This window comes from Muscardinus avellanarius (genome assembly GCF_963383645.1).
Source record: "Muscardinus avellanarius genome assembly, chromosome: 4".
Classification (NCBI taxonomy): Eukaryota; Metazoa; Chordata; class Mammalia; order Rodentia; family Gliridae; genus Muscardinus; species Muscardinus avellanarius.
In genome coordinates this window covers 152,647,796-152,673,705 of record NC_137789.1, presented here as the reverse complement: position 1 = coordinate 152,673,705, position 25,910 = coordinate 152,647,796, and the positions used below count along the sequence as shown (strand labels likewise).

At 47.6% G+C, this 25,910-nt stretch overlaps 1 protein-coding gene across 5 annotated transcripts in view; it reads left to right on the top strand.

The window, feature by feature from the left end:
- Positions 1 to 23,459, top strand: part of FGFR2 (fibroblast growth factor receptor 2) — a gene marked incomplete at both ends in the record, with an annotated part of 105,464 nt that extends 82,005 nt beyond the window's left edge. For all 5 annotated transcript variants that reach the window (XM_080695414.1, XM_080695412.1, XM_080695411.1 and 2 more), the window contains 8 exons: positions 2,137 to 2,258; positions 4,597 to 4,707; positions 6,355 to 6,545; positions 15,927 to 16,049; positions 16,591 to 16,661; positions 18,588 to 18,725; positions 20,163 to 20,268; positions 23,295 to 23,459. In XM_080695414.1, the coding sequence (XP_080551540.1) occupies positions 2,137 to 2,258; positions 4,597 to 4,707; positions 6,355 to 6,545; positions 15,927 to 16,049; positions 16,591 to 16,661; positions 18,588 to 18,725; positions 20,163 to 20,268; positions 23,295 to 23,459 (1,027 nt within the window). The remainder of the gene's footprint in view (positions 1 to 2,136; positions 2,259 to 4,596; positions 4,708 to 6,354; positions 6,546 to 15,926; positions 16,050 to 16,590; positions 16,662 to 18,587; positions 18,726 to 20,162; positions 20,269 to 23,294) is intronic.
- Positions 23,460 to 25,910: the final 2,451 nt, after the last annotated feature.

Genomic DNA, 25,910 nt, shown 5'->3' with positions numbered 1-25,910 from the left:
AGTGCTGGGCAACGTTGGGCAAGTCACCTGGCTCTCTGAACTCCATTCCTAAAAAACGAGGGTCCTGGCACCCACCTCTCAGGACTGAGTGTGGTTCTGGGCCTTGGGAGTCTCTTTCATTTCTACTCATGTATTGGTAACCTGGGTCCTGTGAACTGCAAACCTGAGCAAGGTGGTAGTGCTGGCCACAGATCCGGTGGGGCAGGCCGTGGGCTTCCGGTCTGTTCTCTAAGCAGGCTCCTCAGCCCCACCTTCTGAAGTGCAGCTCCTTGGAAGGCTGGGGGCTTGCTCTGGGGTGCTTCTAGTTCAGATCAGAACCTGAACAGTCCAAGACTGGCGGAAGGCATATTCTTATTTCTGCGTCAAATGCACTGGAATAAGCTCTTGGCTTGCTTATCAACAGCTAGCTCATTTTTTCCTTGATATTTGTAGCAACCCACTGAGATCACATTAAAGATGTCTTTAATATACTCTTCACATATATACACTTAAACAAATTTGGAAAAAGACAGATAAGCTTTGCCAGGAGAGGAGAAGTAGCTTATGTGTCACTTGTGATTTCAAATTTCACAACTTCATGTCACTCATATTTCCCGACCGTCAACTGACAGATACCAATGTGTATCATAAGCTGGAATTAAACGATTGTCTAGGCACCCTTCAATCCATGCATTGCCGGAAGTAATTTCCAATTTATTTATGTTCTGTCATGAAAAGACCATTCATTAATTCAAGGCACATTTATTGGACGTTGACTGGTGAGGCACCAGAGAAAACACAAAGAATGGTTTCTTTACCTGCAGAATGTGAAGGGAGGAAAGGGTGTTTCTCGTGAACCTTGCCAGCCCCCTAGCTGTGTGCGATTATATATAAATAGGCGGGTTCATGCGTGCATTCCTATGTATATATGACTGAATTGGGGACTTGTGATCGTATGTTAAGAGCTTGCAGCCTTCAGGTTTCGCCTGGAGTTTTTGCCACCTGTGACACTGTGGTCAACAGTGGGCGTCTGTATGTGCTGAACTGTTAGCTCCCACCCGGGGGGACCCCGAGTGTGGAAAATCTGAGCGCTGTGCATTTCCAAGCAGTGCTTAGCACAAACGTAGGTGGAGTAGATTTCCAATGAATGAAGGCTATTTAGAAGCAGTTTATTAGATCGGAGGCAGAAGTTACACAAAGAGAGGATTGTTATGCTTGTAGTGGTAGGGCCGTGGAACGTAAATTAGCCATTTTTTCTAACGCAAATGTTTATTTTCTGCCAAGATGTTAAATTTAATTTTAGTTCTGGATAGAAATGGGATGACCTCAGCATAGCATATGCTGCCCTTGGTTTTTTTTTTTTTTACTCGACTTTTGCAGACCATTGTGTTCTTACCATAAATACTGTTTACTAATGGCAGCTCAGTACTTTGCTGTTTTGCTTAAGTTACAAAGCCACATTCAGAAGCATCCCGAGGACAGTACATGGCTACTCCTGTGTCGTGTGTAGAACTTCCAACTTAGGAATATAACTTGTGATGTTCATGGTTTTTTTTATAATTTCATAACATAGTCATAAAGATCTTTAAATATATGTCCGATATGTAAAAAAGGTATTCTTCCCATTTCCAGAATATTTTTTGCCTTTAGTGAAAAGTTGATGATTACTTGAGATGTGTTTCAGATTCATATCCTATAGCTTGACAAAGACTGATCCTAAAATCCACTGGCATTTGAATAACAGCGATTTTCAAGGCACCACTTCACAGGAGAGGGGGGAAAAAAAAGAACAGCCATACCATGTTTTCCTTGAGATGTTCTAAATTACAAATACTTAATTGGCTCAAGATCAAAAGCACCTCACTGTTGGCACTCGGGGAGGCTGACCACCTCGCTCGCGAGGATGCCTTCCATAAAGAAAATAAATGGAGAATACAAATGTGAAATTTAATAGCCATTCCACCAGTAATTGACATTCCCTAAAACGTCACTATGAAAACACCCCAGCGCGTGTGTACCCTAAGTCTCATTAGTTCCATATGATAAATACGCCATGCTTTTGCAAGCCGCTGAAAGATTTTTGTATTTAGTTCTGGAATTTCCCTCGCTGCGCCCCTCTGCCAGATGCTGCGCACTAATCCCTCTTTACACGTTTAGGCTGACGCTGGGCAAGCCCCTGGGGGAAGGCTGCTTTGGGCAAGTGGTCATGGCGGAAGCAGTGGGAATCGACAAAGACAGGCCCAAGGAGGCGGTCACCGTGGCAGTGAAGATGTTGAAAGGTGAGTCGAGGGGGCTGGCGGGGAGCAGAGAGGCTTATCAAGAACGTTCCTTTTGTGGCATGTGAACTGGGTCATGGCAGAGGGTCAGAGAGCACATAGTTGACCTGGACATTGAAGAGTTTTCGGGATAAATCAGCATCTTAGACAGACTATTTATCTTGAACCTTGTGTATGTGCATAAAAGAAAAGCCAGTGTTGTTAGCAAGGGGCAGGTGAAGTTATTCCTGGGATTCTTCACTCCCTCTGTATTTTTTTATGGGTAGAGGAAGAATCCACTGGCTTAGTCGATGGCTTTAGATGGTGCCATGTTGGTTTCTGTATATTTGTGGGGGAGAAAGTCCCCACTGGCTTAGTTAATAGAATTAGATGGAGACGCTATGTTGGTTTCAGGACCTAAACTTGAGCTCACAAACAAAGAGAAGTTGGCCTACTGGGAAGGAGCAAGTGGCCCAGGGAGTAGGACACCTTCTTTGTCACAGGAGTGGAGCAGGGATGACATGGGTCTGGGGGAATCACTTAGAAGCTAAAAAGGAACTAACAGGATGGAGACCCAGAGATGTGTGAACAGTAAGCGCCAGCCCAAGACATTCTCATTGGACATGTGCTCATTAGAGCCCGAACAGTCCTGCTGGAACCCTCCAATCCTGCTTCATGGCCAAAGAACTCTTAACCATTAACTTAGCCTCCTGAAGGCCTCTTTTATGAGATGGGTTACAGGGAGTAGCCACATTATAAATTCTCTTGTGGGGATCTTCAAAAAGAGATGCTACACGGAGTGTTCCTGTAGCTTCCGGGCAGAGAGGTCTTTTTTGCGTGTGGGGTTGGGGTGCTACCCATGCTCAGGAATCAGGCTGTTTCTTTCTTTGAGATATGTTTAAGATTCTCCCAAGATACACACCACATCTGTCCCTCGGGGGAAGAAGCGGGCTAGGAAGAGTCAAAAAGCTGTTTGCAGTTCCTTTAAGCTGTTGATTGGGAGCATCCAAGAACATCTGGAAGTTTTAAAATGTGCCCTGCTGTGGGGTTGGATGTCAGGGAGGAGACACCAGGTATCTGGGCAGCAGCAACAGAGGCAGCCTTGGCATCTCTTGGCAGGACTTCTGATTTTGCCACGGGCTCCGTCCCATGGGTTAGGGATTTTGTATCATTTTGCGTCATTACAGACTTTCTCCAGAGTGAGAATTCCTAACCATCAGCACTTTCAAAGACAGAACTGGGGAGTACCCCATAACTGCATGAAAGTGTACGCGCTCATGCGCGGGGCTGTGGGGTATAGGGACATAGATGGGGATGTAGCAGGTAGGATTTCTGGGAGTTGATTCTCGTTAGGTCAAGACCGGCACCTTCCCTTTCAGCATGCACTTGGGCATTAGTCTAGACCTTGTGACACTTTTGCTACACAGAGTAGATGGCTGTGGTCCAGGAGGGAGGGGACACCAGAGCCATGTGTCCGCAGGCGTTCCTTCTCCTCTCCTCCCCATATGTCGGGGTGGGCTTTGCACACAGTCAATTGTATTGTTCTTCTTTTGGTGATGCTGAGAATTTGTTCTAGCATGGCTCCCATCCATGCCCCTATTTCATTAGTTCTTAGCCCAGATTTTCCCATACTGAATTAGGTTGAAGGGGGCACATGGAGAAGAGGCCTGCTCTGACTCAGAGCTCACGGTGAGCTTGTGTATGGAGGCCCTGCACCATTCTTGCTTGAGATTGTAGAACAAAGCTAATGCCAGTCTTTTAGGATGAGGATTGAAGCCTCCTTTGAGGAGGAGGCGTGGCTGTTGGTCTGCTCAACCCGCGCACGCATGCGCACATGCACGCACATACTTCTGTTATGGGGTGCTTCCCAATCCTGTAATTGAAAGTGCTGAGGGCTGATGGGGTTGGGTTAGGAATTCCCACTCTGGACAAAGCTTGTAATGATTCTAACGGTTCCTGCTGTGATTTCCCCTCTGTCCTCCTTGGAGTCACTTTGGGGTATCATGAAGTCCAATATGATGTGTTTTCTAAGGCTCTTTAGATATGGCAGAGGATGGGGCTCTCACAGTAGAAGGAAACACTTTCCTATCGGTGAGGTTTGCTACCTAAGACTTGGCTTTAGCGTTGCAAGTCTGTGTTCTAGCCCTGACTGTTGACCCAGTGACCCCCAGTGAGCTCTTTGACATGGAACAGGGCACTCTGCTATCTGGGCCTTTATCCTTTACTGATAAAACAAGAGAGATGACTGGGAAAGGAAAATTGAGTTCCATGCATATTCCGCCAAGATTTTAGCCACTCACTGTGACATCCCCCGAGTTAGAGGAAAGCAGCTGATTTGTGATTCCCCTGATTGGTGTTCTAGATGATGCCACAGAGAAAGACCTTTCTGACCTGGTGTCAGAGATGGAGATGATGAAGATGATTGGAAAACACAAAAACATCATCAACCTCCTTGGCGCTTGCACGCAGGATGGTGAGTTGAGGGGAGCGCTTCCGTCTGCACGCCAGGCACCGTGTAGGAAGCAGTGGGTCTCTGCATCCTGCTCCCAGGACGCCTCAAGTACATCTCTGAAGCTCTGTTTAAAATGTCCTTAGGAAGCTGTTGCACAGAGAGGGATGTGTCTATGTCTGGGGGAGTGGGGAGAGGTGGGTGTCAGGTCCTGCTGTTTTTGAGTTTTAACATGAAGACCTTTTTGGGAAAGGAATCTCGTTATGTTTTTGTTTTGTACGTGCAAAGAGAGATTTCTCAGAATCAGACCCAGCGTTGGGGTTGGAAGCCCTTCCCTTCAAATAAGGATTGAAGGAATGCCGTCCCGCTTTGGGCAGCCAATGGCTAGCCTCTCAGGAGAGGGGAGAGTCTGGGAAGGAGCATGTCTTCCTCAGGGAGCGATTCCTAGCTGTGTTTGCTGAATACTTGCTGGCACACTGGGAATCAGTTGACAGTAATTAATAAACTCGAAGCTGGGCATGGTGGCACAGGCCTGTAATCCTCTAGTACTTGAGAGACTGAGACAGGAAGATCACAGATTTGAGGCCAGCCTCAGCAACTTAGTGAGGCCCTCCACAACTTGGTGAGATCCTGGTTGGGGGCACAGCTCAGAAGCAGAATGCCCCCTGGGTTCTGTCCCTAGCACCGCAAACAAATACTCAAAAACACCTGTGTTTGACTTAGCAATTTCTCCTTTAGGTCTCTACAGGAATCAATAACCTTGTTCTGTAAAGGGCCACGATAGAGCTTTTAGAGGTTTTTTTTTTGTACAATAATAACTTTATTAAAACACTCAGAGAATATACTAGCACATGGTCAAATAAGATCTTTTAGAGTTTTGTGGACCTTATTTATGATCTTTGTTGAAACCTCTCCCCACTGCCATTGCACTGAGAAAGCAGCCTTAGCCAGGACAGAAATGAGTGGACCTGACTCTGGCCCAGTAAAATTTAATGGCCCAGAGAGGCAGCGGGCAAGATTGGGCCCGCAGATTGTGGTCTGCCAGCCCTCCAGCCTGTATGATGGAGAAATTGTGACACATATGTCTAAGGAGACAAGTACAGCGAGTTCCCTGCCCACTCTACGATCTCGGGAACCTGGAAGCAACTAAATGCCCTGAACGTAGAAAAACAGAGAGGGGTGTGTTTATATGAGAGAAGCTATGTAGCTTTAGAAAGGAATGCAGCCGGGCATGGTGGGCACGCTTGTAATCCCCGCGCTTGGGAGGCGGAGACAGGAGGATCGCGCAGGTTCGAAGCCAGCCGTGCTGGCTTAAGAGACCCTGTTTCCAAATAAAAATATAAAAATAGGTCTGGGAGTGTAGCCTGGAGGTAGAAAGGCTTCCAGGAACCCCAGTACCACCAAAAAAAAAAAAAGAAAGAAAGAAAGGAATGCAAGTGTTCCATTTTTATGTGTGCTTTTCCAAATGTTAAAACTTTCTGAAAACCCAGGGCTGGGGCTGTAGCTTGGTTGTAGAACCCTTGCCTGCCATGCCTAAGGCCCTGGGTTCTAGCCCCAGGATCTCAGAAACACTACCATCACTAGGTTGCGGTGACTAAAGCCCTTTGCTGAGTTGCGGAAGGGCAGATCCTGGGCTTGCTGCCTCAGGGAGCTTCTTCTCTCTGTCAACAGGGCCGCTCTATGTCATAGTGGAGTACGCGTCCAAGGGCAACCTCCGGGAGTACCTGCGCGCCCGGAGGCCGCCGGGCATGGAGTACTCCTACGACATTAACCGCGTTCCCGAGGAGCAGATGACCTTCAAGGACTTGGTGTCCTGCACCTACCAGCTGGCCAGAGGCATGGAGTATTTGGCTTCCCAAAAAGTGAGTCCTTTGCACTCTCCTCGGCTGGGTGGGAGCCAATTAAAAGCGTCTTTGAAGGAGCCAGGCAGCTTGGACATGCTCACTTGCAAGATCAGGCCTTTGCCCATCTTGTACAACCTGGAAAATATTTTTGGCCTTATTCACATTCGAGTTTAATGAACTCTTTAAAGGGCGAAGCGGCCTTTTAAACTCACAGCGACACTGCAGAGACAAGCTGGAGAATGTCTCTTCCTGGGGATTCGGCTTTCCAGGTGGAGAGCAGCTGGGTCAGGAGGCGTTCCCTTTAATTCTGATTTTCTTTTTCTTTTCTTTTTTTCCCCCTCTCTTTTGGCTTCATTTGTTTTGTGGTTGCTGAGTTTGGGGACGTAGACTTTACATGTTGTGTTTAGGATTTGGAGCTTGATACGGCATTAAATATTCCAAGAATAAAGACCAAACAAAGGAGTATTTTAGTAACAGTGAGCCCTAGATATCTGCGTTTGTTTTGTCTCCTTTGGCAAGTGACCCTCTGTGGTCAGAAGTTGGCCAGGTCCCCTGAGGTGAATCGCTGGCATTCCAAGCATGCCCGTACACACGGCGGAACTCAAAACATTCGAGGTATCTGAAAGCTGTTAGGCAGGTGCCCAGATGTCCTCGGGGGCCTTTGGGGGGCCCAAGACACCCTGCCCTAGCTCACAATCTGGGAGGGGCGCAGCAGAACCTCCTTGGGCAGAGGTTGGCTCAGCTCCTCTCTGCCTGGAAGCCTAACTCAATCTGGGATTTCTTGGGTCCCCAGAGGGGCGCGGTCCCCTCATAGGCATGGGCCTCGTCACCTGAGGCCTGGGCCGCTTGGTGGAGAGCACGGATCCCCACAGTGGCTTTAGAGTCTCATGAGTGGGTGAGGTGGCCCCTACCTGATCCAGCAGTCTGGACCCCAGGAGCCGTACCGCAGCCCTGCTCTCTGTCACACAGGGACACTGCCCAGAGCTACCATGCTTGTCTTCCTTTTAATTTTTTTCCCAGAGATTATAGAATTTAGGGCTTTTTCAACTTTTTTTCCCCTCCTAAGGCCTCCCGCTGTATAGGTTTGAGGAAAGTAATTAAAAAGGGTTTGAGTTTGAATGTGTGCGTGAACGCGTACACGCACCTGTCTCCAGGGGAGTTTGCCAATCAGAATGTCTTTGGCGTCAGGAAATAGCCAGACAGACCCAGAATGTGGGGCATTTGACAAGACATTGATTCCACATGTCATCACAGACAAAAAAAAAAATAAAAAGAGCCAGGGAGATCATTCCAGATCAAAGGAAGCAAAAGAGACAACTCCCAAACGTGAGAGTGTGATCCTGGGCTGGAACCCTGGCGTGGGGTGGGGGGGCAGCTTTTACCAAGGACACCGTCAACGGTTCAAACTTGGATGCGAGCCAGGCATGGTGGCTCATGCTTGTAATCTCAGTACCTAGGAGGCTGAGACGGGAGGATTGCAGATTTGTAGCCAGCCTCAGCAACTTAGTGAGGCCCGCTGCAACTTAGTGAGACCTTGTTTTATTAATTTTTTTGGTGCTACTGGGGGTGGAACCAAGAGGCTTTCTACCTCTGGGCTATATTCCCAGACCTTTTTTATATTTTATTTGGAAACAGGGTCTCGCTAAGTTGCTGAAAGCCTCACTAAGTAGCTGAGGCTGGCTTTGAACCCATGCGATCCTCCTTGTCTCTGCCTCCCAAGCACGGGGATTACAAGCGTGCGCCACCACGCCGGGTGAGACCTTGTTTTTAAATAAAAAATAAAATGGCTAAGGGTGTAGTTCAGAGGTAGAAGACCCCTGGGTTCAATCCCCAGTACCACAAAATAAACAAAAACTTGGATATGGACTATAGCTGAGAGGACCTTGCCATATGAGCATTAAATTTGGAGGGGGCTGATGGTACCAGAATGTTTGAGACCAGAAGCATTTCTGACTTTTTTTTTTTTTCAGATTTTAGGATATTTGCATAAGTATAATGAGATACCTCAAGGATGAGACCCACATAGAAACACAGACTTCATCTATGCTTTATATCCACCTAATACACGTAGCCTTAAGTTACCTTTATACAATAATTTTAACTAATTTTATGCATGAAATGAAGTTTTACGGCATGGAATTTTCCACTCGTGACATTGTGTCAGCACCCCACATGTTTTAGATTTGGATTTTGCAGATTACGAGTGTTCGGCCGGTAAATGCCGAGAAATTTAGATGTGAAATATTGATGATATCTGCAAGTCACCTTTAACGATTTCAGCCATAAAAAGTGTGTCTGGTGTCGTCTGCACATGCGTGTGGGGGTGTGGAGAGGCCAAGTGTTCAATGAGCCAGTACGTAGTAGGCAGTTGGGAGGCCATGGAGAAAAGTGTGATTTCAGGTTCTGGTGACTAGCACGTTATCTGGAGAGCAGTCTAGAAGGAGAAGCTGGGAGCCCTGGGGAAACTCTCAAATCCTAAGTTTGGAAGCCAGGTGTGGTGGCGCACGCTTGTAATTCCCACACTTGGGAGGCGGAGACAGGAGGATCGAGCAGGTTCGAAGCCAGCCACGCTGGCTTAAGAGACCCTTTTTCCAAATAAAAATATGTATAAAAAAATAGGTCTGGGAGTGTAGCCCAGAGGTAGAAGGGCTTCCTGAAACCCTAGTACCAACAAATTTGAAGTTTGGAGAAAAACACAAGAAACAGAGAGGAGGCTAAGATTTAGGGGGGGCCCAGGCGCTGTCCACAGAGACCCAAAGGAGGGTTTCAGGGAGCCAGAGGTCTGCCGTGCTTCCCTGCGAGGAGAGAAGCACTCGTGTTGGGTCTGGTCCCAGAGCCAGTGTTGGTTCCATTCTGCCTCAGCCCTGCACACTCTGAGGCCCTTCTTGGTTTGGAGCTGCTAAATTAGATGGAAGGAGAACGAAGAGTCAGGTGGATTTTGTAAAATGTAGGAGCATATACATCCTAGATAACAGATCAGGAGGATACAGGCACCTTAGGAAGAGGGTACATCCTAGATAACAGATCAGGAGGATACAGGCACCTTAGGAAGAGGGTGGTGATAACAGCGTTTGTAAATCCTGCAAATATAAGTAGCCACTGTTTCATTTCACCTTTCCTGAAACATTTGAAATATCTCAGATAGAACCCTGGGGAGGGGCGTCTGTCCATGGGCAACCATCTGACTGGGCTTGGTCACGCCTAGCCCTAAGCACTCGACTGGGCTTGGTTGCTCCTAAGGCTAACCATTTCACTGGGCTTGGTCACTCCTAACCGTAATTATCTGACTGGGCTTGGTTGTCCCTAACTCTTCCTGGGTAGGAGGTTGGGGAGGTAATTTTTTGCACCTAGCAAGGTGCTGCTGCTAATCCAAAATGGCAGGCTGGCTGGCCTCATCACGATCCAGGGATTCAACAAGTGTTCTGCAGGGCTCCCCAGATGCCTCCTGCCTTAGGTCAGGCTCTCCTCTAGGGTGGCCGGAGCACACATAGTTGTGGACTCCTTGGAACAGGACCTATGAGTGTAACAGTAGGAGAGATTGCCAATAAATGGGGGAATAATAAGTTATGTGGCACATGTCTATAATCATGGTACTTGGGAGGCTGAGACGGGAGGATGGCAAGTTTGAGGCCAGCCTTGGCAATTACATGTGAAAATAAAAAAATGAAATAGGGCTGGCAATGTAACTCCAAGGTAGAACAGCCTGGGTTAATCCTGAGTATCACAGAGAGAGAGAGAGAGAGAGAGAGAGAGAGAGAGAGAGAGAGAGAGAGAGAGAGACTCACACAGACACACCCCCAGCATCACAAATTAGAAGCATTGAATCTCTGTGGAAGACAATGATGGTTTGGATCACAGTTGATCAGGCCTAAAGACACTGAAAGAAGTTGTTAAGTTTGACTGTAGGCACGTCGGGCTGCCAGGCTAGTTAGTGAGTTAGTAAGGAACAGGGGAGAGAAGGGCTGAACAAGGAGGCCTCCGGGTTTCCAGCCCGAGACACTGGGTGGTGGTGCAGCGTCCCAAGATGAGAAGACTTGGGAGTGGAGAGACAGGGCCAGGCCAGACTTCAGTGGAAAACCCAGAGCTCTTGCTGAAATGCCTGAGAGCCATTCAAGGGGAAATGTCAACCAACAAGCCACTGGCTGACAATCAGCTCCCGGGGTGGGGCAGACAGTTGGGAGGCCACAGAAAAAGGTATGATTTCCAGCTCTGGTGATCAACAAGTTATCTGGAGAGCAATCTAGAAGGAGGAGCTTGCAGCCCTGGGGAAACTTTCAAAGCCCAAGCTTGGGGAAAAACACAGAAAATAGAGTAGAGGCTGAGATTTAGGAGAGAAGCCGTGTGCTGGTCACAGAGACCCAAGGGAGGGTTTCCGGAAGCAGGGGTCTGCTGTGCTTCCCTGCGAGGAGAGAAGCACTTAAGTTGGGTCTGGTCCCAGAGCCAGCGTTGGTCCCGTCCTGCCTCAGTCCCATACACTCTGAGACCCATCTTGGTTTGGAGCTGATAACAGATCAAGAGGATAGGCGTGCCCTTAGGAAGAGGGTTGTGATAATAGTGGATGTTGTTATTACTAACCAGTGGCCACCTTTTGGGAGCATGTGGTTGGCCAGGAATGGTGGCAGGCACCAGACATTCCGTGTCCTACGTAAACCTCGGGACAATTCTGCAGCAGGTGGGAGTAGTGCCCCCATTTTATGAGTAAAAATGCAGAGGACTGTTAGGGGTGATGGGAAATATTTAAATACATGTGTGGGGGAACTGCTGCCCTCATTTCTGAAATGAGGGCCGCAGAATGAAGAGGCTGGCCCGGGACTTAGGTCCTCTGGGCCTCTGCCCAGCTGTGCCCTGCACTCCGGATCCCCACCTCTCTCTCTGGATCCAGGCAGGACCAGTCAGAGTTCCTGTGCTGGAGCGTTGGTGAGGGACCTAGTTAGTGTGGCTTACTCCTTTACTTTGCACAAGAATGCAAGCAAAAGGTAATGTTTCTGTAGGGCATTGCATGGCTGTAAAGCCCCTCACCCAAGGCTACCTGCAATTAAGGTCTTAAAATAGATTGGAAGGGTTAGGGCAGATGTAGATCTTAAGAATGCTCCCCTTGGGAGGTGTCTGCTTCCACTAATGGAAGGCTCCTTCCTGAAGGTAGAGAATGAGGAAGACAGGGAAGGACAGGCGTGCCAGTGGACAGCCACCCCTCACAGTGGGGAGTGATGGCTTGTGAGAGGGAGCGGGTCTCCAAGGGGATCTGCTGTTAGTGTCCTGTGATTCTGAGAGCAGCCCAGTAGACAGCTCCCCGGCCAGGTTCTGAGCTCAGTGCTGGGCCTGCCTCAGGCAGCTGTCCGTTGTGCTCAAGGGGGATGCAGGCGTGTCGGACAGCTTTTGTCATGGTGGCAAGTACCTGAGAAATACAACCTGGGAGAAGAGTTGATTTGGGCTCATGGTTAGTGGTTCAGTCCAGGGTTGGCTGGCTCCATTGATCTGGGCCTGAAGTAGAGCATCATGATGGAGGAGAGCCGCTCAGCTGCAGGCAGCCTGGAAGCAGAGGGAGAGAGACACAGACAGACAGACAGACAGACAGACAGACAGACACAGAGAGACAAAGATCGAGTCCCCAAGGGCACTCTCCCAGTGACCTCCTTTCTCCAACCACAACCCATCCACCACCACTTCCCAGCAGTCTGTTCAAATTATTATTATTATTATTTTTTTTATTTTTTATTTATTTATTTATTTTTTTGGTGGTACTGGGGGTGGAACCCAGAGGCTTTCTACCTCCGGGCTATACTTCCAGACCTATTTTATACTTTATTTAGAATCAGGTCTCACTAAGTTGCTGAGAGCCTCACTAAGTAGCTGAGGCCGGCTTTGAACGTGCACAATCCTCCCAAGTGCGGGGATTACAAGCGTGTGCCACCACGCCTGGCTATGTTCAAATTATTAATCTACCGAATGGATTTATCCACCGAGGAGGTTAGAATCCTCTTTCGCCAATCATTTCCCAATAATTCCTCTGCACATTGCTGCATTGCCTTCCACACAGGAGATTTTGGAGGGACATTTCAAATCTAAACCATGAACAGTGCGGGGTGTGGTGTGGGTACGGAGTTGACCAGGTAAAGAAACACCATGTTACATATGTTAATACAGTTTGTAATAGTAGTATAATTTACAAAACCCTTGCTGTTTTTAGTTCAAAGCACACTAATTTTTCTTTTTTAACCAAATTTCAAACCTTGGAAGGTGTTAAACCTGAGCAGATTGGCTTTTTCTCCTAAAAAAAAAAAAAAAAACCCTGTCATAGATGGGTATGCCGATACCCCTCTGATAGCTTTCCTTGGGAATTAGATACTGTCAGCCATGACTCAGCACATCGTGTCCCCAGGGTACGAGCTTTCTGTCCCTTACCAACCCTTCTCCTATAGAAAAAGGGAATACTGAACTGTCCAGGCCCTAATGATACAAGTAGCAGCTCTTTGGGTTGGAGAACAACTCAGAGTCCTGTGAATTTGGTTTGCTTTGAGTTTGTTTTTGTTTTGGGGGGCACTGGTTATAAGTCTTCTGTTTACCCCAGAGGGGGCGTTAGGTGACTGCCAGCTTTCTCATGAGGTGTGTCTGCACAGGACAAGATGGTGGCAGTGCCTTCCAGCAGCAGTGTCTGGTCCCACCCAGGCAAGCCCTGATGTGTAGTCTGAGCTCGGTACAGGGAAAGCCAGATTCTTCCAACCACTCAACTCTCCAGACACACAGAGCTCATGTCTGTGGGAGCACACCACCGGGCAAGTTTGGCCTGGGGCTTGGAAGTTCAATTTGAAGAGGCCTCCAAACCAGGAGCAGGGCTCCAGCCCAGACGGATCTGCGGTGGCCCTGGGAGCGCTCACATTTCCTGCTCCCTGTCTGGCCAGGGGCGTGCAGACTTGGGTAGTTTTCCCGCTTCCTCGAGTCTGAGCCCAGTCCTCCCACAGAAGTGAGAGCATGCGAGGAATGGTGGGGGCGGGGTGAAGTAAAATAATTCCTCATTTATACCTCAGAGGTGATTGGCTTGCTCTTTTTGTTTTTTTTTAACTGGCCATTTCACAGAGTGAAATCCATTTTAGCCTTGTTCAGTGGCCTAATAAGACTGTTTCATGTGATAGTCAAGCTTTGCGGCAACCTGGATAAATGCCTTTTGTGTTGTGATTTCCTGCTTCCTTCTACTTACCTCTCCCCAAAATAGAGGCTGATGATTTGGAACCGTAATTACCATGTATCATCATGAAATTATGATATGTTAAGGTTCAACTAAAGCACAATAGCTTATGAAAGCATATTATTTGTAGAAACGAAATAGAGAAGTTATGGAACCTAGACCTGTCTGAGGCTGGAGAGTTCCTATTAGGAAACACTAGCCCTAGCCTTCAGCACCATAGCCCTGGTGTAGTGTGGACGCAGCTCGCGACCCTGCGCAGGCCAGGTGCTCTGACAAATCAGGCTGAGAATATGGATAGATGGCCATTGGCCTTGAGAAAAGCCAGGAAAGGGCGTGCCTGGCTGTGTCTACACACAGGCTATGGGAAGTAGAGACAGGAAACCAGAGGCTTGGAGTACTGCTTGGCAAGCGACGTCCAGTCCATAGGGTGGGAGAGTGGACAGACCTTGGCCTGGACTGAGGGGTCAGCAGTAGGGTGACCAAGTGGAGATGCATTTTGGAGTTGGAGTCAACAGGACTTCAGTGTAAATAACGGCAGTGTGGTCAGACACACGCCTGTAGTCCCAGGACTTGGGAGGCTGAGATAGGAGGAACACAGGTTCAAGGCCAGCATCAGCAACTTAGCAAGACCTTGTTTCAAAATAAAATAAAAAAAAATTAAAAAGGACTAGGATGAAGCTCAAAGGTAAAATGTTCCCAGTTCAATCCCCATACCAATAAATAAATAAATAAATATCCCTCGTACAAATAATTACAAGAATTGCAATCTCAGCATTCAGGAAGCGGAGACAGGAGGATCACGGTTCATGGACAGTCTCAGCTACTACTTAGCGAGGCCCTTTGCAACTCAGTGAGACCCTGTTTCAAAATAAAGAATTAAAAAACGGCGCTGGGAATGTAGCTCAGAGGTAGAATAGCCCTGGGTTCTATCCTCAGTACCGCCAAAAAAAAAAGACAAAGAAGGTAAGAATGAGGGTTGTAGAAACCCTAAGTCTGAGATGGCGAGGGGACATCATTGTGCAGGTGTTCCAGAGCCAGTTGAAAATGAGAACATGGGTCTCAGGAAGGAGGCCAGGTGGGAGGCCGGGTGGAGACAGGAATTGGCGAAGGTCTTGTCTGTATCCGAGTTAACGCCGTGAGGATTGTTGGAGACAAACGAACCGAATGGGACAGTTTCTCTCCTTTTGAGGGACAGAGGAAGAGCAGAGCCAGCCACAGTCTGGGCCGCGTGGGGGGGGGGCAAGAAAGTGAGCCGAGAGGAAGGGGATGGGAAGGGATGTTTTTCAAAAACACAAAAGTCGGCAGTGTCCGGAGCTGCAGAGAGGAAGAAACGGAGGAGTCATTGGATCCGAGAGTGAAGAGGCCCTTCGTTCTCTCTGGGAGGGAAATGGGTGGAAAACAGCATTTGTAGCAGGAAAGTATAGAAGTCAAAACTGCTCCACGTACCCGAAAGCAGAGAATTACGTGAGGTCGGGGTGGAGGACGAGTGCCCAGGAGGTGGAGGAGCGGAGACAGTGGAGTCTAGCCGGTTCTCCTCCTCCTCCTCCTCCTCCTCCTCCTCCTCCTCCTCCTCCTTCTCCTTCTCCTTCTTCTTCTTCCGAGTCTGGTGATGGAATCCAGGGGCATTTGACCTCGGAGCTACATCCCCTGCCCTATTTTTATTCTTTATTTTGAAACAGGGTCTCACTGAGTTGCAGAGGGCCTCACTAAGTAGCTGAGGCTGTCCGCGAACCATGATCCTCCAGTTTCAGCCTCCCCAATGCTGGGATTTCAAGTGTGTGCCACCATGTCCGGCTTAGCGGGTCCTTCTGATAGTATGCCTGTAAGGATCAAGAGAGAGTGATTGTGGAGAGCAGAGGTGGCGGGTCATCTCATACTGGTCATCGTAGGAGCTGTAGCTAGTGTCCTGGGACAAGTGTGGATCAAAGAGGGCATGGTGACTTAGCCCATCTTTGCTCTCCAAGATGACTGGGGTCTTGGTCTGTTTATTTACTTATTTTTAATTAAAAAATAACCAGGGTCATGCGTGGGGCTCTTGGGTACCCTGGACAACCTGCTTCAACTTACAGCCATACATGGCTCCTGTGATATACCAGAACCAGTGGTTGACTTGAGATGTATGTTTTGTCTGCATTTTAGGAAAAGAATGTATTTTCTTCTGCTTCTTGAAGCATTTTTGAAGTCAATCCTTTCTCTCCCTCCTTTCTCGGTTGCAGTGTATTCATCGCGATTTAGCAGCCAGAAATGTTTTGGTAACAGAAAACAATGTGATGAAGATAGCCGACTTCGGACTGGCCAGAGATATCAACAATATAGACTATTACAAAAAGACCACAAATGTAAGTCTGTGGCGGTAAGACACTGGGCAGGGGGTGGGCGGGTGCAGGATGTTCCAGAATCGATGTTTAGAGGTGCTCAGAGCAGCAACACAGGGGGTTCCTGATCCAGCCTTTATTTCTATTTGGCCTCTTCACCGACACTCAGTAAGGCAAATTTAGGCTATATTAAAGATGATTTTAAGAAAGGCGAAACACTTATAGCCAGAATGATCAGTAGCTTCCCAGGGATTCGGAAGGCTCTTGTCAAGAACTTTCATAGCAAAGAACAGAGCCTGGAGGTTCCTGTGTTAATTTCTGTCCAGGAGTTGGTCGGGGGTGTCTGTGTGTAAGAAAGACTGGTAATGAGAGTCCAGGAGATGAGTGAGCCGAGCTCTGTGCCTCGTACACATCATGGTTCCTGGCTGGAGCTTACTCCTGTCCTAACGACCGACCGTGAAAGCCCTTACCATGTCACACCTCCAGTCGGGGACAGCCCCGCAGAGCCTGCTGCGGTCCACTTGTTCTGACCTGTGGGTTTTTACACTTTCTTGCACATGTGCAGGGGCGACTTCCCGTCAAGTGGATGGCTCCCGAAGCCCTCTTTGATAGAGTGTACACGCATCAGAGCGACGTGTAAGTGATTTCGCCTTTTCATGGGGCTGAGTTGCCGAAATCGAGCATGAGCTGCTCTCGTCTTCACTCTTGGTGACCACAGAGAACGCGGATCTGTGGTAGGCTGGTAGCCAGTGCTGTGTTACTAATCTGCCTGCCTCCCAGGAGCCCCCTGCCTGCCGCGGAAGTGCCCCTCCCTCCGGCAGCCTCGGTATGCACCTGCTGAGCTGCCAAGTCTGCCGGTTCTGCCAGACCGTTGGCAACAGCACCCTGAAACTCTCCCTCCGCAGCGGTGTGTCAGACTCCCCCGTGGGCTTTGTTTCTAAAAGGTGACTGAGACATGGTCCACTCAGATGGTGTCCACCATACTTTCTTTGATGACATTCTACAAAGATAGTAGGAATTAATATTTGTATTATGACACATCCAGTCAGGGTCAGAGCTCCAACTAACAACAAAAAAAAAAAAATATATATATATATATATATATATATATATATATATATTTTTTTTTTTTTTTTTTTTTTTTTTTTCCGGCAGTACTGGGGATGGAACCCAGGGGCATTCTACCTCTGAGATATACCCCCGCCCCTATTTTCATTCTTTTATTTTGAAACAGGGTCTCACTAAGTAGCTGAGGCTGTTCACAAGCTACAATCCTCCTGTCTCAGCCTCCCAAATGCTGGGATTGCAAGCGTGGGCCACCATGCCCGGCTTCCAACTGATACTTTAGATTTGGAAATTCATTTGAAAAATCTTGTGAGCATTGAGAGAAGCTAGGTAAGAGGTGCTACGTTTCCAGGTTTCTGTGAATCTATAATTATTCTAAAAGAAAAGATTTTTTAAAATCAGGTGAGCTATGGTTTTCTCATGTGAGCAGGAAGATTGCTGGGCTGGGCCGCACTCAGCACTAGCATGGTCGGCCCTCTCCGTAGTGCCAGGAGGAAAGGGTGACGGATCCTCTTCGTGCCATGAGCAAACCAAGGCCCAGAGGCTCTCTGCCTGTATCATACTGCTGACTTTGCAGAAAACTGGGCTAGGCGTGATGGTGTACACCTGTAATCTCATTACTTGGGAGGCTAAGACAGGAGGATCACAGGTTCGAGGCTACCCTTAGCAACTTAGACCCCATTTCAAAAATAAAAAGGGCTCAGGGTGTTGCTTAGAGGTAGAATTCCCATGGGTTCAGACCACAGTACCAGAAATATTTAAAACAAAAACTAGGCATAGTTTCATTTCTGAAACAGACCAGCATAGAATCATTAAGCATAGCTTCCAGAGCTTCAATGATACAGGTAAACTGAGATTCGCTACGTGATGGTCCCAGGGATGGAGTGCCCCCCGAACTAGGCTCAAAACCCCACCTGTGGGTCTCTGAAATGTCCTAGTGCACATGGCACCCTGTAGAGTGTTTTCAGTTTCCACTGTATGAAACTTGTCTGGGGCCCAGCATTCCTGCATCCTATCCCCAGCCTTGCGCTGATTCCCTTTGCCATCAAGTCACAGCGTGTTTGGCCCCAGCAGCCACCTAGGATGGCCATTCTCTCACAGAATTCGCTTGCTGGCCTCTTCCATCAGCTGCGCCTACAGGTGGCTCACGGTCCAGGGATCAGGCACACAGGGAGATGGAAGAGTTAGGAGCACACAGGGCTTTCGAGCCGAGGAGTCGAGATCCTCCCATCTCTAGGACCACATGTCAACACTTTGAAGGGTGAGGGTGCTCTGCCTTTTTGTCTGGTAATGGAAAATTTCACCGGAGCATCCCTGTGTCATCATCCTTGAGGGAGGCTCCTTGGAGTCAGGACAGGGCAGGCAGGATGGATTACAGGATGGCTCATTTATCTGTGACTGTGAGACTGAGTAGGTGTTTATTTTTTTAACTGGGTATGTTTAGGTTTCTGCAGTTCAAATGGGTGAGTAATGCTATATTTTCTCTCTTCTTTGCAGCTGGTCCTTCGGGGTGTTAATGTGGGAGATCTTTACTTTAGGGGGCTCGCCCTACCCAGGGATTCCCGTGGAGGAACTTTTTAAGCTGCTGAAGGAAGGACACCGGATGGATAAGCCAGCCAACTGCACCAACGAGCTGTAAGGGCTGCTGTCTCCCTGCTGGTCCTTCAGTGGACTCGCCACACCAGCCAGACTTCTCCCTGTCTAGCGTCCTTAAAGCCCTGGTTCTCTAAACATGTACTCAGAAGAAGAATTGCTGAAACAGTCTGTGCTCAGTTCCAGAACTGAGATAGATAGTGTGCTGGAAGCCATTACTTGTCCAAAAGAAAGACTGTCCTGCCGAGTTGTATGGAGTGGGCTTTAAATCACAGAGTCCAACTGCGTCCAACTGCCTGGGCGAGGGCAGAGCCAGCTGGAGTGACCTTCCTGGGTCACTGGGCTGTGCCTCAGAGTGAAAGGAAGATGCACAGGTCAGACAACAAACTAGAGCGCCCTGGACCTGCCCTTAGAGAGCACAGGTGTCCTCTGAGGGAGCCGAGGTGGCCATCACCCCCACCAGCACGGTCAGTGGAGAATAGAGCATTTTTAACCATGACCTTGTGTCTGGTTACCTACCTTCCACTCAAATTTTAGCACAGAAGATTAAAAATGTATCCTGGTGTGGTGCCATCCTTAGGGTACTCTGCCTGCCTATAAAACCATGAGCTGGTTTCTAGAAAAATCCACCTCACACTGTGAGTGGAATTATGTTGTGTTGGGGACGCGTGCCTTGTGCAATAGAACCAGCGCTTTCAAAGGGAGGCTCTGCCCCGCCCCCCGGCAAAGTAAGAAGCGCGATTGTCCCGGAGACTGCGTTCCTTTGTGTGTCGCTTCATGGGGATCTTATATCAGTAATCCCGTGAGTGCTTTTTGGTGTACAGTGGGCATCTGATGAATAGCCCCAGTTTATAGTATATTATATAAAGGCATGTATTGTGTGCTCCTTACCATTCCTCTTGCTTTTTCTAACATAGAAGGTCTGTCAAAACTCACAATCAAGATAAGGCTGGAAACCTCAGTCTATCTAAGAGTTAATCAGGAAGTTAGGGAAGCCCAGTGGGAGCGGGTCAGCTTATAAAAACCTTACCTTACCCTCATGGATTTTGAACTTTATTGTTATTTTTTAAACTGAGGAAGCTTTGTCTACTAGAATCATTGCAACAAATTCAAAGCGTAGTTCGGACAGGAGTGTTTGGGGAGGAAGACCAGCTGCAAACATATGTCTCTTCCCTTGACCTCCAGAAATGCCCCCAAAGTGTGTTAGTACCATGATGAGTCACACTGTCCCAGGGACACCATTGGAACTAAAACATCAGGGATAAAGTGATGTTTATAAGCCAAAGTGCCTTTCAGAGGAACCAAAGAGTCGATCTTTGGGGGAAATGCATAATCATTTCTCCATTTATTTGCTTGGAAAAGTTCGGCTACATTTCCACCATTTAGGATATATCTCCATATTGCCTTTTAAAACTGGCTACGACCACGTGCCTAGTACTCAACAAGGCTAATTCACCGAGGGACTCTGTTTCTCTCCAGGTATATGATGATGAGGGACTGCTGGCACGCGGTGCCCTCCCAGAGACCAACGTTCAAACAGTTGGTAGAAGACCTGGATCGAATTCTCACTCTCACAACCAACGAGGTAAGGGCCTCCTTTCAGAGGCCAGGGGACCTTGCCCGGCTTGGGAGAGAAGCTTCATTTTTTTTTTAATGCAAACTACTTCCTGTTGGAGTCTGTGATATACTTTATCATTTTTCCACAGAGGTCAGACAGAGTTAAGCTATGTGTTCCTCTCAGATTATGATTTTTCTCAGAACTGCATCTTGTACATTCTGACTCACGAGGCCAAAGACAGAGGCAGTGTTGTGGCTGCCCGCTCTGTGCAGAGGGGATGGAGAGGGAGCGGTGGGTTGCTGCACTTAGGTGTGCATGGAAAGAGCTTGAATTCACTCCGTGTGCTTGCCTGAGTCTGTGCCCTGATCGTGCGAGTGAGAGCTGCCACTGTCCCGTCGCTGATGAACTAACTTGACCCTGCTCAGTGAGGGTTTCTGATTCCTGCGACCCGGAACCTGGCTCTCGCTGTCCTCTGTGGTCCTTTCTGGCAATGGCTGTAGCTTGCGTCTCTTTCTTTGTTCATATAAACACACACACACACACACACACACACACACACACACCCCTCTTCCTATAGTGTCTTTTAGGATTTTAATTGAAAACTGGTACCTTTTTCTGAAAGTATTTATTTACTATAAAATATTTATGCCAACCAAAGAAAAACTCAGGGCCCGACTAAGCTAGGGTGTTGGCTCCTTCAGCCTGCAGATAGAGTGGCCATCAGGGTTCAGGTGAGAATATATGGTGAGCAGGAAGGATAATAAACCTCCCAAGTCCACAAAGACCCACGACGCTGAGAAATAGTTAACAAATGAAATTAGAGATACGTAACAAGGATGTCCAACAGTATTCCTTCACACATGGAAGAGAGAGAAAAGAAAAACAGAAAACCCATAATTGTTGTCACATTACCCCCCCCCAAAATTTCCAGTATTTTAGAAGGAAAATCATACACTTAATTTCTGATGTTAACAATAGTGTTAGAGTGATCTTGTAAAAAAAACAATCTTGTGTTGCGATATGAAGCCTTAACTCAGCAACTTTATCTTGTGTGTCTGACTGTGGCTTGTGCTGAATAAAGGGAGAGATTGCATTTAAATGAATACAGCTGACCTTCAGAAGTTGAAAGGAACAGTTCAAGGGGGTGGGGGGACAGCTTTCTTCTCCTGCCAAAATTGTTGTTTCTGGTATAAGTTCCTTTAACCCTAGACTTGGAATCCATGGGTATTCTATTTTTTTTTTCTTTTCACTATCAGATCTGAAAGTTTATGGCTTCATTTAGAAACTGGGAAAAGCACAAATGTTCTCTTTTAATGACCCCACATCCATGCTCAATTTTGTATCTTTACATTTAAAGAGAGGGTTCGTTCATATTGAAATTTATACTGTAGTATCCTAAATTTTTTTTTTTAAAAAAGCAGAATGCCATATTGCCTAACGGATATAAAAATCGAAGTTTCTTTCCTTCTGAAAATCATTACCATATGCTTGAGAAAAATGGTTCCATTTAGGACAAAATTTCATTTTTATCATTGTAAGCAAAAAGCTCTCTTTTGATGTGGTGGGCGTGTTTGTTTCTGCTTGTGTGGTTGATGCTGATGTTGTTAGAACCGACACATCCCCCTTCTTGGATGGGGACTCTTTCTCTTGCCAACCCGGGTGATGAATTATAGTGGGGTGTGTGTGTGTGTGTGTGTGTGTGTGTGTGTGTGTGTGTTAAAACATAGTCGCCAACATTCCGTGGGCTCTTTCTGATAACACAGAGGCTGTTTCTGCTGCCGTCTGTGCTTTTTGCACCCCCTCCCTTTGGCAAAATCACATGTCACAGAACAGTCGCTGGCTTCTGGGTGTTTGAGTAGAACCACCCCACTATGCCAGCTCCATTGAGGTGGCAAGACTGAAGAGGTACCCGGACCAAAGAGGTCCCCGGATAGAAGCCTTTTCATAGCTTCAGAGCAGGGTCAGCAAATGTTTTCTGTGAAGGACCAGAGAGTAAATATTTTGAACTTTGAGGGCCATATGGTCTCTGTCGAAACTCTGCTCTCAGAGCCTGAAAGCAGCTACAGACTCTATGTAAATAAATGAGTGTCTGTGTTCTACTGAAGCGTGATCGATCCCGAAACTGGAATTGTATATGAGTTTTATATCATTTGATGTCGTTGGAGTGCCATGAGCTATTACTCTTCGTTTGAGTTTTTCCATCCACATACAAATGTCACAAACCATCCCAAGCTTGTGGGCCACGTGACAGAAGGCCTGTCCTTCGTTGGAGGAAGTGTCCTTCCTCCTAGGTGACATAGTGGGGCCTCCACCACACCAGTGGTTTTGGGCAGCAGCAGAACGTTCTGAATTTCCAGCCTTCAAAGCTCTGAAACTTACCCTCTGTTCCCCTAAATGTTTCTTGAATGCCCTATTATGGATTTAGCATACGTGAGTGTACCCAAGCCTCTTTTGAACCTGTTTATGTTTTCTACTCTGGGGGCTTCTGAGAGTAATGAATTACATCTGTTAAATTATGTGCCGAATGAAGACACATTCCCCTTAAATTATCCTAAAAACTACAATAGTAAAACATAATTCAGAGCATAAATATTCATGGTCTCAGCTAGTTAAAGGGGTCTGGGGTCTCCACAGCCTGGTACCGTCCCTCTCTGCTGGGGCGCCATCTGGAACTGTGGGGGTATCTTGGGGCCCCGCAGGCCAAGGTGCCACCCAGCACCCTCAATTCAACAAAGCCTGCTATACTCTGCTTGTCAGCGGCTTATTTACAATGGGTTATAAGAGAAAAGTTAGGGGCAGCCTGGAGTGCGTGAAGTTGGGGTCTCAGGGAGATCTTTGTGGCAGTTGGGTGGGCCAGGCCTCTGGAAGGCTTCTAGGGGGTCCCCTGTCCTGTCCCAGCTCTGAGACCCACATCTCGGGAGCCTGTGTTTGAAATAAGACTCTTTTCTCCCCTTCTTTCAGGAGTACTTGGACCTCAGTCAGCCTCTCGAACCGTATTCACCTTGTTATCCTGACCCAAGATGAAATAAAACGTCTCTCTCCCCTTCTTTCAGGAGTACTTGGACCTCAGTCAGCCTCTCGAACAGTATTCTCCTAGTTACCCTGACACAAGGAGCTCTTGCTCTTCAGGAGACGACTCCGTGTTTTCTCCGGACCCCATGCCTTACGAACCCTGCCTGCCTCAGTTTCCACACATAAACGGCAGCATTAAAACATGAGCGGATGCGTCTTCCTGTCCCCACATGGGACCGCTCCAGGAACCTACCTACGCAGAGGCCGGGAGGCCGGCCCTCCAGGGCTTGTCGTCTCCGCTTATATATATGGACCAGAGGAGTAAATGATTGGAAAAGTCATTGGCACACGTGTAAAGATTTATACAGCTGGAAACTCGTCATCTTTGCCAAGAGAAGAATGTCTCTGTAGCACTGGACAGCTACGAGTTATCATGCCACCCCCTGACCCCCGCGGGTACTGGCTGTGCCCACCCAGTCAGACTCAAGGCGGATGCACATTCTGCCTTCCTTGTTAATTTTGTAATAATTGGAGAAGATATATGTCAGCACACACTTACAGAGCACAAATGCAGTATATAGGTGCTGGATGTATGTAAATATATTCAAATTATGTATAAATATATATTATATATTTACAAGGAATTATTTTTTGTATTGATTTTAAATGGATGTCCCAAGGCACCTACAAAATTCGTCTCTCTCTTTTCTTTTTTTTTTTTAAATAGCTATTTGCTAAATGCTGTTCTTATATAGAATTTTCACCGAGCAGAGGTGGGAAAGATACTTTTGCTTTCAGGGAAAAATGGTATAACATTAATTTATTAATGAATTGGTAATATACAAAACAATTAATCATTTATAGTATTTTTGGTAATTTAAGTGGCATTTCTATGCGGACAGCACAGTGGACTAGTTAACCTGTTGCTTGGACGTAACTAGTTATCAGATCCTTTGAGAAGAGAAATATTTACGATATATATGACTAATTTGGGGAAAGTGAAGTTGTGATTTATTTGTGTTTAAATTCTGCTGTCGGGTGATTGTGCTTAAACCACCTAAATGCTGAGATGAGAAGAACCTGCTCGTAGGAGGGACCTTTAACTTGGCACTCACTCTGTCATCGGCCAACGCAGCCTTTAACTGGACTTCCCCAAGGCAAATGGTACCAGCATTCTCATTCAAAGATGCCTTAATCCCTTCCCGGAGGACACACTTGAGTCCAAAGGATAGCAGGACGGTTCCTCTCCGGCCGCGGGCCTTCTGCGCCCCAGCTGCTCATCATCAGATTAGCCCCTGTTCTCCCCAGTGCTTCCGGGTTCTTTGACATCACAGAAGTCTTTTAGGATCTTTAAGTTCCATCCTCAGAAAATGGAAACACAGACTTGTTCTGCTGAGAGTTGGGGGGAAACTTCCATCTTCGCCAAGGATTGCTTCCCTCTGCTGCTTGACAAGACCTCACCCAAAGATCCGGCCCACTACGGACATCGGACAAAATGCTGCCACTTGGTCCTTCAGGATGAAAGTCTCATGTTGTGCTTTCGAAACACCCACTCACTTTGCTATAGCCATACAACATGAATGCAGATGACACTGATTTTATGTGTTACAGAAATTGGAGAAAGTATTTAATAAGAACCTGTTAATTTTTATACTGACAATAAAAAATGTTTCTACAGACATTAATGTTAACAAGACAAAATAAATGTCACGCAGCTTATTTTTTTAATCCTCGTGTCTTACCAAATGGTTTCCTGTGCCCAGAGGCGTTGGTAGAGTAGTGGGTGATGTGAATCACAAAAGCCAAGACTGGAAGGCTCTTTGTTTGCCACAAATAGTAGAGACTTGCTGGAGGGGCTGGCAAGGCCCAGCAGTGTGTGGGACAGGTGGATCCAGAGCTTGGGAGGGGGCGCAAGCCCTGGTAGGTCGCCTCCTGCCCCCTTAGGGGAGTGAGTCATTATTCCTTCCTGGGCCCCGGAGGAGCAGTTGAGCAGCGCAAGAGGGAGGTGGCATAAGGATGGAGAGGCACTGAAGAGGGGAGGTGCCCAGGACCCCTGGATTCCAGAGACTTGGAGCCTTTTGAGGCTGGTTTCTTTGTGATGCAAAGACACTAGAATTCATTTCAAACTTCCCGCAGAATGTGAAATCACGGGCAAGCTTTTAAATAGTTACTTTCATACCTCCCAAAAATCCGAAGAGAGATTTGGGGTTGTACTGTCAGGTAACTACTCTGTGGCTCTGTGATCTGCAGGGTTTCTTCCTCTCTTCTTGCCTGCCTTGCCCGCACCAGGAAGGGGAGGTCGGAAACAGGACACTTCTTCAGCTCGTCACCCCTGGTACTGATGGTGGGTGAGCGGCACTGTCAGCGGGGCACGGGAGCGAGGGTCTCACCAGGCATCAGCAGTGGCCTGTCACCCCATTCCGCATTTGCCAACCTTCTCTGCTTCCATTTCTGACTTACCAGAGCAGGGTCATGATTCCACCAAAAGAATGTGATCAGAAAAGAGGCGAGGAAAGTGTCACCTGACTAGCTTGGGGCCAGGGTGATGGTTCTGCAGTGCTTGGGGCCTCTTCACCCTCCTTGGCCCCGTGGAAGGCTGACCTATTGTACTTCAAGCGTAATTGCAGCCAGGGAAGGATGTCCCCCTGGGCTCTGGC